Genomic DNA, 17572 nt, shown 5'->3' with positions numbered 1-17572 from the left:
GCAAACATCAACAGTTTACATGGAAGGAAGGAGAGAGGAGGGAACCCATCTCCCATTTCTGTACCGCGGACAGGCGGCTGCGCTTCCAGCAGCGAGCCTGAGCCTGGAGGCTGCTCACCGATGGGACAGCTGAGATGGTTTGGGCAGCTGCTCATCCCCAGCCCCGTGAGCAGAATGAAAATTCTCTCCGAGGTTTGTTTGTGTGTCTCATGTTCACATCGTCCCTTTGCTACCCCTGGCCCTCATGCTGTAGCTGCTCCTTGTGCCGATCCCCGATAAACAGCTGCCAAAATCGCGTCGTCTTGCAGAGCAGATCAGCAAACTCTTGGTTTATTTCCGTATTTAACATCCCACACGCAGCATTTTGCCTCTGGATATCAAGTGTGAAGCTGCTGCCTGGAAGGCGAGCAGAGTTTAATTAGGACACGTGCTCTTCTGTGTCTCTGACGATAATTACAGCGTTGGTGTCTGGGAAAGGGGCTGCTGGAGGAGTGGATGGGGCAGGGGGCTGCCCAGGATCCTCTGCCTCCTGTGACTCAGCTCCCCTCTGTTGAGGTCCCAGGCTCTCAGAGACCTGAGTCACCTGTAAGGGGGAATTCACCGGTGGCTCTGCCTGTCCCAACAACCCAAAACTCACCAAAAAATTCACTGTACAGGTGTCCACCCAGTTCCACCCCTAGCTGGGGGCAGAGAACCACCCCCCAGCACAGGTTGTGTTCTCTCCTCTCTTCTTCCCCCAGGAGCTGCCCAGGACCCCCAGGGCCAGGTCCCCTCCTCCCTGCAGGGCTTTGCTCTCTCCCCCATCAACAGGACTTAGTTGTGATGCCAAGATAATTCCCAGGGATTTAGGAGCTCATTTCATTTGATCTGGCTTGTTAATTCCCAATCAAGTACTGATTAGAGGCCAGGGAGCAGAGCTGGAAACGCACTTGTGGGTTCTTTGGTGTGGTCCTGGAGGGGAGCAAAAGCTCTCGAGGAGGCTCAGGCTGTAACTGCACCTTGTGGCATCGGGAAAGGGAAAGTGGGAAGCATCTAGCAGACAGATTCGGCCAAAGTGGGGGATTTAATGGGATTCAACATATACAGACAACAGAGCAAAGGGCTCCTGTGCCCACCAGCCACACCCCCACAGCTGCTCCCCAGCACGGGGCAGCAGCGCTGGGTTCCCCATGGGACTCATCCGCTGTGTCCCAGGAAAGAGCCAGGAGCTGCAGGGCTTCAAGGGCTTTCCCAGGCCCTCCTCAGGTGACAATCCCGGTTTCTGGAGCTGTTTGTGAGGGCACAACAAGGAGCTGCAGTGGGGGCACGTCCTTGCCATTTGGGCTCGTGCCAGCTCCAGCATTCGCTGCCGTTCTGGGTGTGGAGGGGAAGCTCTGGCTGCAGGGCAGGAACATCCTGCTCTGCTCTGCTCTGCTCTGGGAAAGCTCCGAACGTGCAAAAAACTGCTCATTCCTTCAGGATTCACCGTCGGCTGCTGGACCTTGGTGGGGCTTGGGAGCTGTCGGCGCTTCGACCGCGGAATCCTGCGGCTGTGACCTCCTCCAGGAAGCTGCCAGGAAAGGTTCAGGTCAGTGTGACAAGGGCCAGAGATCTGCTCACGGCACCCTGATACTTGTCTGAGAGGTGTCCAAGGCCAGAAGGGCTGTGACTGTTCCCAGCACAAGCCTCAGGCCCGCTGGCATCACCCACCCAGGGCCGGGAGCAGCTCCCAAAGCCAGGAATGCTCCCGGCCGGAAGGATGCTGCCAGAGGATGGTTCCTCTGGCAGTGAGACACCACGGCCATTCCCAGGCTGACTCATCCCTCAATGTGCTGATCAGGTGATCGCAACAGCAATGTTTAAAAAAAAAAAAAAAAACAACAAAAAAACACCCCAAAAGATAAAGAAATATGAAAACAAGATATGCCACAAATCCTACAGAAATGGGATTCCCCTAAACTGGGGCTGGAGCAGCTCTTCCTGCCCAGGTTGTGAATCTTGAGGGGTTTGAAAAATAGTAAAACCCTAAAATCCCCTGCAAAACCCTGCAGCAACACCCAGCTCTGAGTCCCACTGGACGCAGCTGGGAGGGGGCACAGCCAGGGCACTGCCCACGGTGGCACCAGCTCTGGCACAGGCTCTGGCACCTGCCTTTGTGTTCCAGCCTGATCTCTCCCTCCTCCAGGTTATTTTTAGGCACTAGAACCAGGCAGAACTGAGCTCTGGCAGGGAATGACTGGCGTTTTTAGGGTCTCCTGGTTCTGTGCTGTCTGGAGCAGGTCGTGCCTGTGACCTGTAACACCTCAGGCTCCCTTGGCACTCTCTGAGCACATTCCCAGTCTGGAATGACTGGAGGCAAGAGCCAAACTCCCACCTGGCCTCCAGGGATGAGCTGCACCCCAGCACAAATCCCCCCTCATGAGGCTGCTGTTCCAAGGACCCTGCAGATCTTGCAGGACCCAGCACGGTCATCTGCAGGTACCTCCACAGCTGCTCCACCCACCCAGAGCCTGGAGATGGAATTCCCAGGAGAAATGAACCTCGTGGAGTGAGGAGGGTCCCCAGGAGGATCCAGTGCTGCCACTGCAGCCGTAACTGGGTAACTGGGTCAGGCCCCACATCCTGGGATTAATCCCAGCAGGTTCTCAACCTGCCCAGGATGAGTCAGCCCCAGCACCAGATGTTCCTGGCAACCCTTTTTATCCGATTATTGACCCTTTGTAACCCTTTCCTCAAACCCTGTGGAATTGCACTGGAATCCCTGGGAGCAGAGCGGATTCTCCACCCTTCGGGCCACCCCTCTGGGCCCACAGATGTTGGTCCCAGTTCCAGCAGGGAATAAGAACAATGGAAGCAGGATTAGGTGCTTACACGGCTGCTTGGAGCATTAACACCCAAATCTCCTTGTTTCTGGTGACATATCTGCCCTAATCCCACGGGAATCAGCGAGGCCATGGATTACATGAGGGGTGGGGACACACTGAAACCTGGCTTTCCTCGTTATCAGACACCTCACAGATGTGCTGAGATATCCCTGATCCTGGGGCACTGTGCTGGAATGGTGGACAACGGGACAGGAGACGGTTTTATTGTCCTTGCATCCTCAGGGAAACTTTATCCAAGGGAAAATGGATCATTTGGGACAGGGCTGTTTCAGAATAGGACCTTTGCTGTCCTCCCCAGGCAGGACCCAGCCACATCCAGCCCTTCCAAAGCACCAGCATTTTTGAATTTTTTTTTTTGCCCGCTACATTCTTTGAAATGCAAATTTGGATACAGAATCCCAGTTCTTCTGTAAATAATTCAGGGACTGCACAGCAGCAGAGCCCAAAGCAGCCCTGGTGGCTCGTAGCAGCACCAATCCAAGTGGAGCCAATGGTGGAGCTGCAGATCCTAAGCTTCAGCAGCAGCTCAGGATTTTCCCACCATCCCACACTGAGCACTGGGAATCTGGAGCGAATTCCTGCTCTCCTGCCTGGTCAGCAGCAAGCTGTGCCGATGGGAAGCAATTCCCACCATGGCCTCAATTCCTTCCTGCACCCAAAGTGAGTAATTTGGGTTCAGGAAAAGTTATTTGTATTTATAAACCAGACATTCCCCACTGGGATTTCCATACTGACAGGAATCTTTGCCCACCTTCAGCAAAGCAGCTGCAGGTTCATTCAGTGCTGAGTTCCCATGTGCTGCTCTGGACTAGAACAACTCATGGAAAGGCAAATTAAACCTCCAGCCACCATGAGCAGAGCTGGATCCGGGGCAGTGACACCCATTTCCACGTGGGGATCCCACAGGCATCCCAAATTCCTGCCCTGCCAGGCAGGATCTGCAGAGGTGGGTTTTACCTCCTGGTGTTGTGGATGGTGGTGCCACCCAGGACGATGCGGACACCGGGGTTGGAGCGGTTCAGGTTGAACACAGCCAGAGCCTCCTCGTAGGTGGCCCCTCCGATGAGGAACACGATGATGTCCTGAGGCCTGGGATAAAGGCACAAATCATGGAATGGTTTGGGTTGAAGGGACCTAAAAGCTCATCTCGTTCACAGCAGGGACACTTTCCACCAGAGCAGGATCTAAACCCTGCCCAACCTGGCCTTGGACACCGGGATGGAGCAGCCACAAATATTGAGTTGGGTTCAGACAAAGCCCAGGATAAATCCTGTGCCTTGGAGGCAGCAATCCATGATGCAGAGGGCAACTACTCCAGACCCTCCCTCATCCCTGTGACATGCTGGGCTCAGAGCTGAAAACAACCCACTGAATGCCCCAAAACCTCCCCTGAACTTTCATCCACAGCCCTGAGCAGCCTCCAGCAGCACCACCCCGAGCCCTGTGGATCCACACGCCCATGTTTAATGCATGATCTGCTGGGGCTGGGAAATCAGGATCGATTCTGGAGTCAGGCAAGGACACGGCGCTGCCTCGGGAGCTCCCAGGCTCGGGGCAGCTCGTGCTTGTGACTGATCAGGAAGCGCCAGGATTTGTGCCTCGGTTCACCTGAGGGGACATTTCCCAGCCAGCAGGGAAATGTGGGATGGTAGAGAGAAGCCAAGCAAGAGGAAGAGGAGGAAAGGAGGGAAGCGCCTTCCTCCATCCCAACACAAACTCAGGTGTGCTGTGCACGTCCTGCTTTCACATGAGCTGCTCCTTCCCTCTCCCATAACCATCCTCCCAGTCCCCTGAAGGATCAACACCCAGGATTTCTTTCTTGGATCACTGCATGACCCGGAGAAAAGCTGCTTCTGCCTGGTTGGGACACAGGCACAGAGGGAGCACGTTGGCCACTAGATTTCCATGGATCCCCACTCCATTTCCTCTCTGCCCAAGGGGATGTGGGAAAGCAGGGAAAACGCATGGAAAAGGTGAGTGCAGTCCTTTCCCAACGTGATCTGTATCACCACTAACCACCCAAAGCCTGTGCGCTCCTCAGAGCCTGGGTTAGGGCTGCATGACCCTCGCCAGCAGGATCCCATTTCCATTGGGAGCAGTACTGGCTCAGGCAGGAGAGCTGCACTTGGACTATTTTTGGCAGCCCCCAAACACCAGATGGCACAGCCACCACAGAGCCAGCTCTGATGAGCGAGGGCTTCATCCTTCACCGGAGCATCCCAACGGGAATGGCACGTCTGAGCCAGCAAGGCGAGCCAGGATGAGACATATCCCACTCCTGCTCCAGGGAACATTCTTGGGGACACGAGACCTCCACATCCAAGAGATTTCTGTGCCAAGCCCCAGTTCTGTTCATCATCAGTCCAACCCTGCTGTGGGGACAGGGACACCAGGGATGTCCCAGTGCCAGCCAGTGTGTCCCAGGCTCTGTCCCCAAGGCCCCGTGTACCTGTCCCGGAGTGTGTTGGGGCCCAGGTAGGGATACTGGCTGTCCTTGAGCTTTCCCTTGATGAGCTGGTCCAGGGTTTCCTGGAGCAGGGGCTGGTGCTGGGTGTACACGTTCTCGATGCCCTGCAGCCGGAGAGAAGCTCTTTAGGAAGTGGCCCAGCAAGTAAAGAGGATCAGCAGAGGCACAGCAGGTACACCCCTGAATTTGGGATTAAGAAGCTCTCCAGCAGCTCATTCCCGTTGTTCTCAGTGGAATCAGGCCCTGAAGCCACTGCCCTCTCTGTGAAACCCCAGTCCTGAGCCAGCAGCCCACAGCATTCCCGCCAGCCCTGCTCCTCCTCCGGGCTGTAGTTTTGGTTGAGCCTGGCCCCGTTTCCCCAAGGCAGCTCGGTACCTTCAGGCCTTTGAGGAACTGCTTGGTGATGGCCACAGCATCCTTGGGGCTGAACAGGTCACTGCCTCGGGCCCGCTTCCCTCCATACTCCACCACGGCGGACACCAGCTGTGCAGGGAGAGCGCAGGAGCCCTGTCAGCCTGGGAGCTCCTTCCAGGCTCCGGTGAGAAGCCACCGCAGACACCTCATGGAGGTGTGGAACGGGGACAAGGAGCCACGGAGGTGATCCCAATGGAACTGCACGTGGAGGTGAGGGGGCAGAGCAGCAGCATCCCCACATCCCCCAGCCCGCCCCGACCCTCCTGCTTGAGGAGAGGCTTCATCTCCATCGCCTGCAGCAGCGACATCAGCTCCTCCACACGAGGTGACATCATCCCGCTCCTCCACCTCCTCCCCAGCTGCTCCTGGCACTGCCGCCTGTTCCCTCCCTGCCAGCTCCTCTCCATCCCCAGCCCTTCGCTGCAGCCACTGCCTGTGCTGCAGAAGCCGGGGAAAGTGGAGGAGGAAAAGAAGAGAGGAAGCACATCCCAGGCCCATGTACGTGCCACACTCCCCTCCCAGCAGGCTCCTGCCATCCCTTCGTTTTTAAATCCTTCATAATATCACAGAATCACGGACTGGATAGGAGTGGAAGGGACCTCTGGAATTCAACCCCCCAACATCACTGATTTAGGACACGGAAATCGAGTCACTTATTAAAAAAAACACTTAAACCCACACCCACAGGTCCCAGCCAACTTCAACAGCTCTGTGCAACAACACAGTGCTGGGCTGACCCAGAGCTTGGAGATTTCACCTCAAAAGAGCAGCGATTCCTTCATCCTGTGGGACATGGGGGCTACCCCACCCTGTCCCACCCCAGGGTTACCTTGCTGTACCTGTCCCACGCTGGGGTCACCCTGTCCCACCCCGGGGTCACCTTTAGGTACCTGTCCCACCCCGGGGTCACCTTTAGGTATCTGTCCCACCCCGGGGTCATCCTGTCCCACCCCAGGGTCACCTTTAGGTATCTGTCCCACCCCGGGGTCATCCTGTCCCACCCCAGGGTCACCTTGCAGTACCTGTCCCACCCCAGGGTCACCCTGTCCCACCCCGGGGTCACCTTGCTGTACCTGTCCCACCCTGGGGTCACCCTGTCCCACCCCGGGGTTACCTTGCGGTACCTGTCGGTGCCGCCGCGGCCGCGCAGCTCCTCCAGCAGCGCCGGGAGGCCGCTGCTGCCGTGGCGTTCGTAGCGCAGCGCGTAGAGCATCACCAACCGTGCCGCGTCCAGCTCCGACACCCGCGGGCTCTGCAGCAGCCGCCGCACGCTCTGCGGGGACACGCGGCGCCTCAGGGACCGCTCCGGTGCCCACAGCCTGAGGGACACTAGAGGCGGACTGCCTTCGTTGGCGTCACCGTCTGATCGGTCGTTTGTCAGTCACTTAGCGCTGTGGCTGATCAGACTGGTGTCCAACAATGCAACAATCCAGCTGCGGCATAAACCCCGCAGCCCGGCTCCTCAGGTGTTCCACAGGTGGATTTACTGGAGTACAAGTTGGTTTTGGGGTCTTTCCATCGAGGTGGGAATTCACAACCCGCCTCTGATGGGTCCTGAGCCCCTTGTGGTGCTGCAGAAAGGGGAAGTTGTGCACAGGCACCTTCAGACACCTCCAAGCTCTGCCTGGGTCTTTTCAGCTTGAGCAGAGCCACCCCACAGCTTCCACCACTATACTGGCTCAAAAAAACCCCTCAGGCAATGCCTCCAACTCCATTTCCTTTTTGGAAGGTGCAAGGCAGAGGCATCAAAGTCTCAGCAAACCTTTGGATGTGAGACGTGGAGGAACAAAGCGCACATTTGGAAGCAAAGGAGGGAAGGAATTAAAGCATGGAAAGAGAGATCCCAACTACAGGGAAGAGCAGGGATCTGTTATCACTCCTGATCTGCTGCTGGATTCATCACCCTGCCCCAGATGTTTGCTGGAATCTATTTGACAAATGCTGACTAGGGACAAAACCACATAAAATCCTGGCTGTGGGGAGGATCAAGAGGAATTTCACCATTCAAGGTCAGGAATTCACCTGTGAGGGGAGGGCCGGAGCCCCAGGGAGGTTCCTGTGCTGGCAGTGCCAGGACCAGCGGGAAGCAGAGAACAGAACAGCCATTGTCCATGGGAGGAGCCGGGATTCCAACCCTCCCATTCAGCTCCCATGCTCTGTGTCAGGGTTAATGAGAGCCCAGGGGAGGAAGAACCCAAATGTCCTGGACTGGGAGGCCCAAGGCCATCAGAGATCCAACAATCCCTGAAGTGACATCAGGGGAGAACAATTCCACCCTTATTCTAGGCTCTGGCTCCTGCTTCTTGTGCCGTGGCCTTGCCCCTCTCACTGCCATTGGGCAGGGCAGGGTGGCTGCAGGGACAAAGATCCCACTTACAGGGATTTCCATTTACTTCCAAGCTGTTGCATATCTTCCAGTGGCCTCAGTCACTGGAAATTCAACAGGGTTCTTCAGGCACAGGGCTGGAAGGAAACTGAGGCAGCATTTCTGCTCTCAAACTGCAGGAAACACTGTAGAGCAGGACCAAGGTGACCCCAGGAACAACAGGATTCACCTGGCACCGGCTCTGAGCTGTAAATGTTCCATGAAAAATCACGGCTTGTGGTGCAGGGAGGGAGCAGACTGGGAATATTTGACTTTTAAACTGCAACAACCTGAGCTGGAGACAGTGATACAGCATGAGGACCTCAGAGGCTGCTTCCAGCAAACACATTTCTGGCTGCATTCCCAGTTCCATATTCAGCCACGTAAATCCTGCCAGACACCAGCTATGGAATCCCATCCCTACCCTCACTGGTCCATAGGGAAGCATCAGCCCAGGGGATGGGAGCACATTCCACCCCTGGGGACAGTCCAGTGTCATCCCCTCGGCCCCCACCTGGAGTTCAGAGTCACAGATGTGGGGAAGAAACTGATCTCAAACCTGCTGGAGATGCTTTCCCTCACTTCCCAGGCCCTCTGCTTCCCCAGTGCCATGAAAGGGTCTGTTAAATATTGGGAATTCCCCCTCTGCTACTGAAAATCAAGGAATCACTTCTCAGGAGTGGCTGCTTCAACCCTGCTCTGAGCCAGCCCCATCCCCATCCCCAAGCTGCTGTTGAACACCAGCTCGAATCCATCACCACTGACTCTGCCAGACCCTGCTCCTGTCATGGCACAAGGGGTTCAGCTGTCACAAAGCCTCTCTCCAGCATTTCCAGGCCACTCTGCCAAAGAAATCTTGGATCTAAGAGATTTTCCAGTGGTATTTCTTAAAAAAAAAAACGTAAAGACAATTCCAAGGATTCCAGCTCTTCTCCTGCCCAACGAACACATCAGCTCCTGCACGGTGTCTGAGGTTGTTTTCTCCCGATGCCTGCCAGAAGCCAACTGGCTGAATATAATGAAAGAATGTTGGATTGCGGGATGCAAGGACAGGATTTGCAAAGATGCTCCTCAAGCCAGTTATTAACGATGACTCATTCCCATCTGAGCCGAGCACTGAGCAGCAATTCCACATCCAGTGTCCCTCCCCACAGGGTATCCACACACAGAGCTCCCACTGCTTCCCAGCGTCAAATCCCCGCTCCCAAGGGAGTGATGGGATGAAACCCCGCCCGACTCAGAGGCAGGATGAGTACCTGGAGAGCACTGGAATGGTCACTCTGGCAGGCCAGCTCCTGCTCCACCTCTGACACCTCCAGCAGGTTCCTCTCTGCCACCAGCCGGGACAGTTCCCCCACCACTGTCACGTGCTTGGACACCGTGCCCGACATCTTCTTGAACTGAGGGTAGTTCTCCACAAAGGCCTGCGATGGGGAAACTGAGGCAGTAGGTGCTTCCAGGGAAAAGCAGGAGATAGAAGGTGGGTGCAGCCAGCCATAAAATGTACAAATTCCCAGCAATCCAAGCCCTGTGCAGGTGTGCAGAGGATCAGATGCCTTGATCCTAAAAGCCCACAGGAGGTTTCTGGGAGGGATGTACTTTTTATTTACTCCTAACGTTAAAGGATGGGACACAGCTGGGATGGACTTTGTCCTTACCTTCATGTCTGCGATGGACTCCAGCTTCTGCTGCTCCTTTGGCTTCCTCCTCTGGAAATCCTCCATCAAGTTCTTGATGTTGGTGCCAATCTCGGCAAAGTTCAGGTACATGTTCTGTGTGGAAAAAAAATGGGAAGCAGAGGGAAACTCACTTGAGAGAGCCTTGACCAAGGAAGAACCTCGAGCAGCTGGGAGAAGGTGGCTCCATCCCCCCCAAAATCGGCAGCAGGGTTTGAAATCAAACTACAAACGGGGCACGTTACCTCTCTGATCAAATGTCACCGGTGCTGCACAAACAGCACATCCCCACCCTGAGGCTCAAAGTCATCGGGAAGCTCCTTTCCCGTGGCAAACCCCCCAGATTTGGGTGCTGCTGAAGCCCCCCCGGGACACCTACGTTGGCATAGAACTCATCGTTCTCGGCCGACAGGACGACCTCGCGCAGGTCCTTGCTGATCCCCGGCACGCGGGACAGGTCGATGCGGTTGTTGTTGATCCCCAGCAGCTCGTGGACCATGGCCTGGTACGTCCACTGCCAGGGGACAGAGGAAGGCAAAGGCATGACCTTGTTGAGACACAGCGCTGGGAAATCAGTGGACTTCAGCTGAAGCCAGCCAGAGCTGCTCCTGCTACCCCAGGACACAGAGCAGAGTCCGGGAGTGTGTCCCTCAAACCAGCCAGGGCCATTCCAGAACCACCACGGGAAGGTTTGGGTTGGAAAGGACATTAAACCCATCCTGTTCGTGGCAGGGACACCTCCCACCAGATCAGGAATTCCTGCAGGTACCTTCAAAAGAGGCTGAAGAGGGATGGGGATTAACATGCCTGTTCTAACACCTTTGTTGGCCACCAAAACCCCCAACTTTCTGCCCAGGCAGGGAGAGGTCCCACAGTTCCACTGCAGAATTCCCTTCATGCTCCACTGGCAGGAGCATTTCTGCATATCAGGAGTTTCTATTTTTATCCTGAGAAGTCTAATAATAACCCAGAGAGAACAGTGACAGCTGATCAGAGCCTTGCCATGCCTAACACTCCATTTACATCCCTGGGAATCTCTTTGGGACAGGAAATCCCGAAACAGCAGGATAACGCCCGATGCTGAGCACAGTCCTAAACACCACAAGCCAGGTGTGAGCCGGGCTGTGACAGCCACACCCCTCCGTGACACAGATGTCACCTCCAGCTCCTGCAGAACCGGTGTTACAGCAGCTCTGGGGCTGCTGATCCCGCCCAGGTGCAGCTCCTGATCCCCAGGATCCAAGGGAACCCCACAGAAATGAAGGGAGACCATCAGATCCTGCCAGGATCTGCAGCACAGCATGGAACAAATAAACCAAACAGCTCCCAGCAAATCCAGCAGCCGTCGATAACAGAGGGCGACTCAGCAGGGCAAGGTCACTCCACAGCCATGTGCTGCCCACAGCCCGACAAACAACGCCTGGGAAAGGCCCTGCAAAGCACTGGGGCTCCAGGAGCCACATGGAAGTGCCAGTGGCCCCGTTTTCCAACGTGCTGGGTCCATCTGCCACCGAAGCCAGCACAAACAAACCCCCACTCAGGTCTGGAAAACCTAGCCAGGGGATAAAAGAGGGATTTTGCAGGGATTGGGGCTGGGAAGTAACACATTTCTCTCCTACATCCAACCCATGACCTGCCAAGGGTAAAACTCCAGCTGCTGCAGGACTCTCACCCCTGCCCCAGCCTGGCACACCTGGGTGAGACTCACCTGGTTCAGGAGGGGGGTGATGGCATCGTCTGACCGGTCCAGGATGAGGAGCAGGGGAGGGACCTCGGTGCGCCGGAAATCAAACAGCTCGTACTCCTTCGTGATCACTTGCTGTGGAGAAACGGGAAAAATCCCGCTTGGACTGCTGGAAAAGGCTCCCTCTCGGTGTGGACTTAAGGCACAGAGGGAAGTTGGGTGAAGCCCCAACTGTGCTGCTTTGTCTGCGCTGCCAGGAAGGAGCTGAAGGCTCCAGGGAACCGGGACGCTGCTCCCAGGAATGCTGTGCTCCAGCTGCTGTTCTGGGAGCAGAGTGGGACATCACCTGCCCAGTGCTGGGCCCCCAAGTAAATGATGGAATTGACAGGAATTGACTGAAAAAAGGTGTTTCCCTCCAGTGGATCCACATGTAGAGAACTAACCAAGACTGAACTTATCCCAAAGGGATTGTGCTGTGCGTTCCTCTCACCTTCACGCACTCGGCCAAGCGCTTGGCCGGCTCCGAGGAGAGCTGGTACCGGATCATGGGGCACTTCTTCAGGGACAGGAGCAGAGCAGTGAGCCCCTGCGTTGTCCTGGTGAGCTGAGCCGGGTCCCAGCTGCGGCCCTGGAACGAAAGGCTGCACCTCACAGGGATGCACCCAAACTTCCCCAAATCCTTGCTTCTAAGTCCTCAACTCTCACGGGAAAGCACAGCTGCACTGGAGCAGCAGCTACCCAGAGGCTGAACCTGAACTCCCCGGTGTTCCTCTCCTTGCCAAGGCCCATTCCCCTCATGTGGCCCCTCCGGCAGCCCCCCATGGCCGGGGTTTATTAGGGATAAGCATTACCCAGTGCAAGGAGAACTCGCCACATTCCTACCCGACAGCAGCCCAGGAGGTTGAGGGAGAAGACGTGTGGGTTCACTGCAATGTAGTCGCCGTAGAACTCCTGGGGAAGGGAGCAGGACAGTGTGTGTGTAACCCTGAGCCCAGCCAGAGCCGTGTGCCAGCGCTGCCCACCCAGCCCCAAGCACCCCCTGGACACGGCTCTGAGCATTGTTCCTTCCTCCACCCCAAACCCCTCCAACCCCGCTGACAACTCCCCTCCCATTTGCACTGCTCCAGTGCCCAGCTCCTCATCAGCACCACAAACATGGAATCACGGAATTACTGACTTTGGAAAAACCCTTTCAGACCATCGAGTCCAACCATCCCTCCAGCACTGCCAAGGCCACCACTAACCCACGTTCCCACGTGCCACATCCACATGAATTTGAACTTGTGAGACACCAAGAAGAGCAGCAGCTCTGAGAGCACGGGGCACAGAGAAACGGGACCTTTCCTGTCTTTTACCTCCTCATCCCACATTTGTGTCCATCCCTCCTCCCAGCCAGGCCTGTCATGTGCCAGTTGGGAACAACAGCCCTCCTGCTCCCAAGTGTCTGGCAGCCTGGACCTTCCCTTTGCTTTTGGGTTTAGAGCTTCCTAAAACATCCAAACTTCACCTGGACTTCAGCCACGACCTCTTGCTCATCGGCCTCGGCCAAGGCCTTCACATCGCTCTTGCTGATGACGTTGCTGAAATCTGGGAGGAAACAGGGAAGGGACAGTGGGGCTCCTGTGGGACAGCATAGTCTGATCCGCTCCAGAGCGGGAGCAGATCCCACAGTGACCCTCTAACCCTGCCCCTGCAGGAGTTGGGATTCTGAGCCACCTCCCAGGGATGCTCTGAACTCAGTCCCTGTCCATCTCCCCAGCGCCTGCTGCATCCTGCAGAGCCACAATGACATCTAGAGGCCACTTCACCCAGTTCCTGGGATCCTACTGACTAATTCCTGCTCTGGAGGACTGGACTTCAACCCCAAACCAGCTGGAGTCATTCTGCTTCATTCCCAAACTCATGGAACGTTCCGTGGCATGAGCAGGACAAATGGGAAGCCCCTTTGTCCTGATACACCCAGCCTGATACACCCAGCACGGGAAGGTGTCGTGTGAGCTGCACTGAGGTGTGGAGCCTTGTCCCATCCACGCTGGCATGCAGAGCCCGTTCCAGATTTATGGACCTCCAGGACCCCTGGACTCTTCATACTCACAGATGAAGTAGACGCTGTACTTGGGCCTTCGCAGCTCCTGCACCAGGAGCTCCACGTTCTCCTGGATGGGAACAGCACCAGGGAGGGCAGAGTTAAGGAATACGGAGTCATGGAATCACTAGGGTTGGAAAAGCCTCTGAGATCTTGGTGTCCAGCTGTTCTCCCAGCACTGCCAAGGCCACCACCGACCCCCGTTCGCAACTGCCACATCCACACGGATTTGAACAATCCCAGGGACAGCGGCTCCACCACTGTCCTGTGCCAGGGCTGTACAACCCTTTCCATGTAGGAATTTCCCTGAATATCCAACCTAAACCTCCCCAGCACGATCTGAGGCCGTTTCCTCCCGCTCTGCTCTGTACCTTGGTGGGCCGCAGGAAGCAGATGGCCTTGAGGTGCTTCATGGGCTCCCTGTTGGGCGAGTCGAGGCGCTCGAAGAGATAAACCTCTCTCTGCAGGATCTCGGACTGGGTGTACACCACGCTCACGGCACCGGTCTGAGGGCGGCAGGGTGACACCGCCCGTCACGGCGGCCCCGGGCCCCGGCTCCCGGCGCCGCCGCCCTCCGCGCTCCCGGCCCCGCCGCTCACCGTCTCCCGGTCCATCAGCAGCACCTTCATGCCGGGGCCGCTGTCCTCGATCATCTTGGACACGTACTGCCGGACCGCGAGCACCGCGTTCATCTTGGCGGGGATGCTCCACTACCGGGGAGTCCCTGACCCGCTTCGGCCCCGCTTCGGCCCCGCTTCGGCCCCGCTGCGGCCCCGCTTCGGCCCCGCTTCGGCCCCGCTTCGGCCCCGCCCGGCCCCAGCGCCTGCTGGGAGCTGTAGTCCGGCAGCGGCCGCTCCCGGCGTTCCGCAGCCTGGGCCCGTCCTTCCCTTCCCGAGGGAGCCCGAGCAGTGGAAATGACTCGGGAGGGCGGAGCAGTTTGAGACTCAACCCATCTAGACTCAGCCCAGACGCGCTTAAACCCACCCAAACCTACCTTAGAACGGCACATACCCATCCCGACCCACATTAAATCCACCTTAAAACAAACCAAATCCACCTAAGCCCACCCCGAACACACACAAACACCCTCCAAGTCTATCCAAACTCGCTCCAAACCATCCCCAACTCCTCCCAGACCCACGCCAAGCCCCCAGGAAGGCTCGGCACACCCGAGGGTCCCCAAAGACAAAGGACGTGACACGGTTTCACTGAACGTGAGGCAAAGCTGCTCCTGGAAACTCGGGGATGGGCGATGCTGATGCTCCGGGACCAGCCCGGCCCCGCTAATCGCCGGGAGCAGGACGCTGGGATTAGCTGCTATTCCCGGCGGGACAGAGCTGACCCGAGGCCAGGCACTCCCCCGCTGCCAAAGCTCTATTTATAGCGGGGGATAACAATTAATTCATGATTATGTCCTGCCTTTAGCTTCCAATTAAGCGGCTCCCCACTTCCTCTCAGAGTGACGGACACCTTTGTCGTCTTTAATCTTTCAATTTCCTGCCGGGATTTTACTTTTCGCTTCCAAACGCTTTGGGTCTTCTTTCCTGGGGGCTGGGAAGTTTTGCACATGTATGGATCTTCATACAAACTCCAAAGGTTTAAATAGGGATTTACCAAGAAAAATACAAGTCCAATATTTTCTTTCTTATATTTTTTATTTCTTGCCTGGTTTTGTTTCTCTTATCCAAACTGATGCCTTAAGGAGTGTGTGGGTGCTCCTGGCCAAAGAAAACACAGAGTAATGGCAAAAAAATTGGGATTTAATTACACTTGGTTGTTCTCTGGCCTTATTGTTAAATGATACGGTGTCTTTAAAGTGCTGGTTTAGTTATTGTCAAGTTTCCTTAAAAATGCTTTTGGATTTTATTTGTGAACTAACCAAACCCAGGGTGTCATCTCCTCTTTAAATCTGTCTTTGTCCTTAGGGAAGACAAACTCCTCCTTGTGCCATTTTAATGAAGTGAATCACAAACCGAATCTCTGAGGCTTCTTGGTCAGATGTTTATCCCTGGTTTGCAGGTAAAACATTTTGAACAACTTTTATTCTGCAGAAGTTTTACACTTTTCATTCCCCACAGGCTGATTGGTGGGGTGGGAGAACAGTTCCATGTTCTGGGAGTGGTTGAAATCATGGAATTATTTAAGCTGGAAAGAACAACCTTCCTGAAGAATTTATTCAAGTGTAATTTCTGTAAATAACCCTGATTTAACCTCACCAATAACTGCCCTGGGCCTGTCACCACTGGCCCGGCACGAGGACAGACGTTGGTCCCTAAGTTGAGGCAATAGGATTGTCCGGGATTATGGCACTGCTATTTTAAGGGATCGAATTTGGTGTCGATTATTTCAAAAGCAATGGAATCTCCACTCCTGATTCCAAGGAGAAATGGCCACGGCAGCCTGTGCTTCCTGGGACATCACCCAGCACCTCCTGGGTGATGTGGGAACGGGAGTTTTCCACTCTGACACAGCGCTTGTGTCCCAGGCATCTCCTCAGGAAAACGCTCCGTGAAAAGAGGCTCTTGGCAGTAAAATAAGGCCTGGATGAGTTTCCAGCTTTGGAGATAAGGAATCATGAGGGGCTTCACCTCGCCTTGTTATTGCTTTACGAGGCAATTGTGCTTTCCCTGTTAGCAGAGAGGGGGAAAAAAAAAAAAAAAACAAAACAGAAAAACCAAAACCCAAATAAACATTGAAGGGCCCAACTGGATCCTTTTGGAAGCAGCATCCCCTGTTATGTTCATTGGCTGCTCCAGAGGGATTTAGGGGAAAGTCAAGTGGAGTTTAAGGCTGGAAAAGCTCTTTCCTGACTCACTACTGAGGCTCTTGAATGTCACCTTCACCGATCGTTCCAGAGCCAGGGATGGGTCCCAAGTTCAGCTGCCAGGACCTTGTGTCCCCAACCCCTGAGCTCTGTTCTTGGAGCTGCCTTCACTAGTGAAACGATTTCCATGAGAAATCCCGGCCTCCCTCCTCCAGTGCCATCTGCTCCTCCACCCTGATCCCCTCCCTCCACCCCTGATCCTCTTTATGCCCTTTTCCAAGTGATCCCAATGTCCCCCAGCAAATCTGGGTGAATCACCAAGCTCGAGGGGGACCAGCTCCCTCTCCCTCTGTCCCTGTGGTGTCCTGTGTGGAGCAGTTGTACCTGTCCCCATTTCCTTGCCCTGCATGTGGCTCCGGAGGGACCAGCGGCACCAGGGCCTCCCCTGGCTTCTCAGTGGTTAAATTCACAACAAAACCCTTTCACTCGGTCTGGGAATGGTTCTGACCGGAGCTGTCAGGAATGAGATGGGATTTTATGTCTGTTTAACACTGTGCTGACCCCTTACCATGGCTCTGGAAGGAGCAGGGTGGGAATAGGGTGAGATGGAATGGGCAGGGAGCACTCTGGAGAGCAGGGAGCACTCTGGAGAACAGGGATCGGAGCACAGGAATCACTCTGGGGCACAACGAGCACTCTGGAGAATGGGGAGCACTCCAGAGCACAGGGATCAGAGCACAGGGATCACTCTGGAGCACAGGGATCACTCTGAAGCACAGGGATCAAAGCACAGGGATCACTCTGGAGCACAGGGATCACTCTGGAGAACAGGAACCACTCCAGCCCCTTGCTGGGCACCAGAGACACCGGGCAGGATCCACTGTGTGGACAAACAGTGCAGCCAGCAGAGACAAACCCCGGGCCCGTCCTTTCTGTGCTGGACATTTCCCTGCCCGGACACACAAACAATCCCTTTGTGCAGGACACAAACAAGGGCAGGTTCCTGGCAGAACACAAAGGATGGATTCAACGTCGGGATCAGCTGAGCTGTGCGCATGACGTGGCCTGTTTGCCACCAGCCCCAGCAGCCCCCGGCCCCCACTGGCCACTGCTCCAGCACAGGGTCGGTCCACCTGTGTTTTTCAAAAGAGAAAACCTGGAGGTTTCCTCCAGGAAGGAAGAAGGAAGCTGAGTGAGAGATGGACCAGGGGGCAAATACACCAGCAATGGCTCCATGGGAGCTGTGCCAGCT

At 55.6% G+C, this 17572-nt stretch overlaps 1 protein-coding gene across 1 annotated transcript; it reads right to left on the bottom strand.

Annotated features, from left to right (window-relative positions):
* Window positions 1-1044: 1044 nt before the first annotated feature.
* On the bottom strand, window positions 1045-14366 carry VPS45 (vacuolar protein sorting 45 homolog). Its single transcript, XM_040088184.2, has 15 exons — window positions 14156-14366; window positions 13928-14062; window positions 13566-13626; window positions 12978-13057; window positions 12353-12421; window positions 11961-12098; window positions 11495-11605; window positions 10166-10300; window positions 9769-9882; window positions 9367-9534; window positions 6860-7018; window positions 5707-5814; window positions 5314-5435; window positions 3822-3953; window positions 1045-1549 (listed from the first exon to the last, which is right to left on the bottom strand). Exons 1-15 carry the CDS (start codon window positions 14246-14248, stop codon window positions 1462-1464), a joined length of 1713 nt encoding a protein of 570 aa, XP_039944118.1. The 5' UTR covers window positions 14249-14366; the 3' UTR covers window positions 1045-1461.
* Between the last annotated feature and the right edge of the window lie 3206 nt (window positions 14367-17572).

Source organism: Hirundo rustica, chromosome 29 (genome assembly GCF_015227805.2).
Source record: "Hirundo rustica isolate bHirRus1 chromosome 29, bHirRus1.pri.v3, whole genome shotgun sequence".
Lineage (NCBI taxonomy): Eukaryota > Metazoa > Chordata > Aves > Passeriformes > Hirundinidae > Hirundo > Hirundo rustica.
Note: the sequence above shows the minus strand (reverse complement) of the source record. Positions and strands in the feature narration are given on the sequence as shown.

What these genes read in the sequence shown, in the direction of transcription:
- VPS45 (XM_040088184.2), bottom strand. Translation starts at nt 14,248, where the DNA reads ATGAACGCGGTGCTCGCGGTCCGGCAGTACGTGTCCAAGATGATCGAG. An exon ending in ACCATTCCAGTGCTCTCCAG is followed by an intron (nt 7,019 to 9,366) that starts GTACTCATCCTG and finishes GTGTCCCCGCAG; the next exon opens with AGCGTGCGGCGGCTGCTGCA. An exon ending in GCACCGACAGGTACCGCAAG is followed by an intron (nt 5,815 to 6,859) that starts GTAACCCCGGGG and finishes CTCCCTGCACAG; the next exon opens with CTGGTGTCCGCCGTGGTGGA.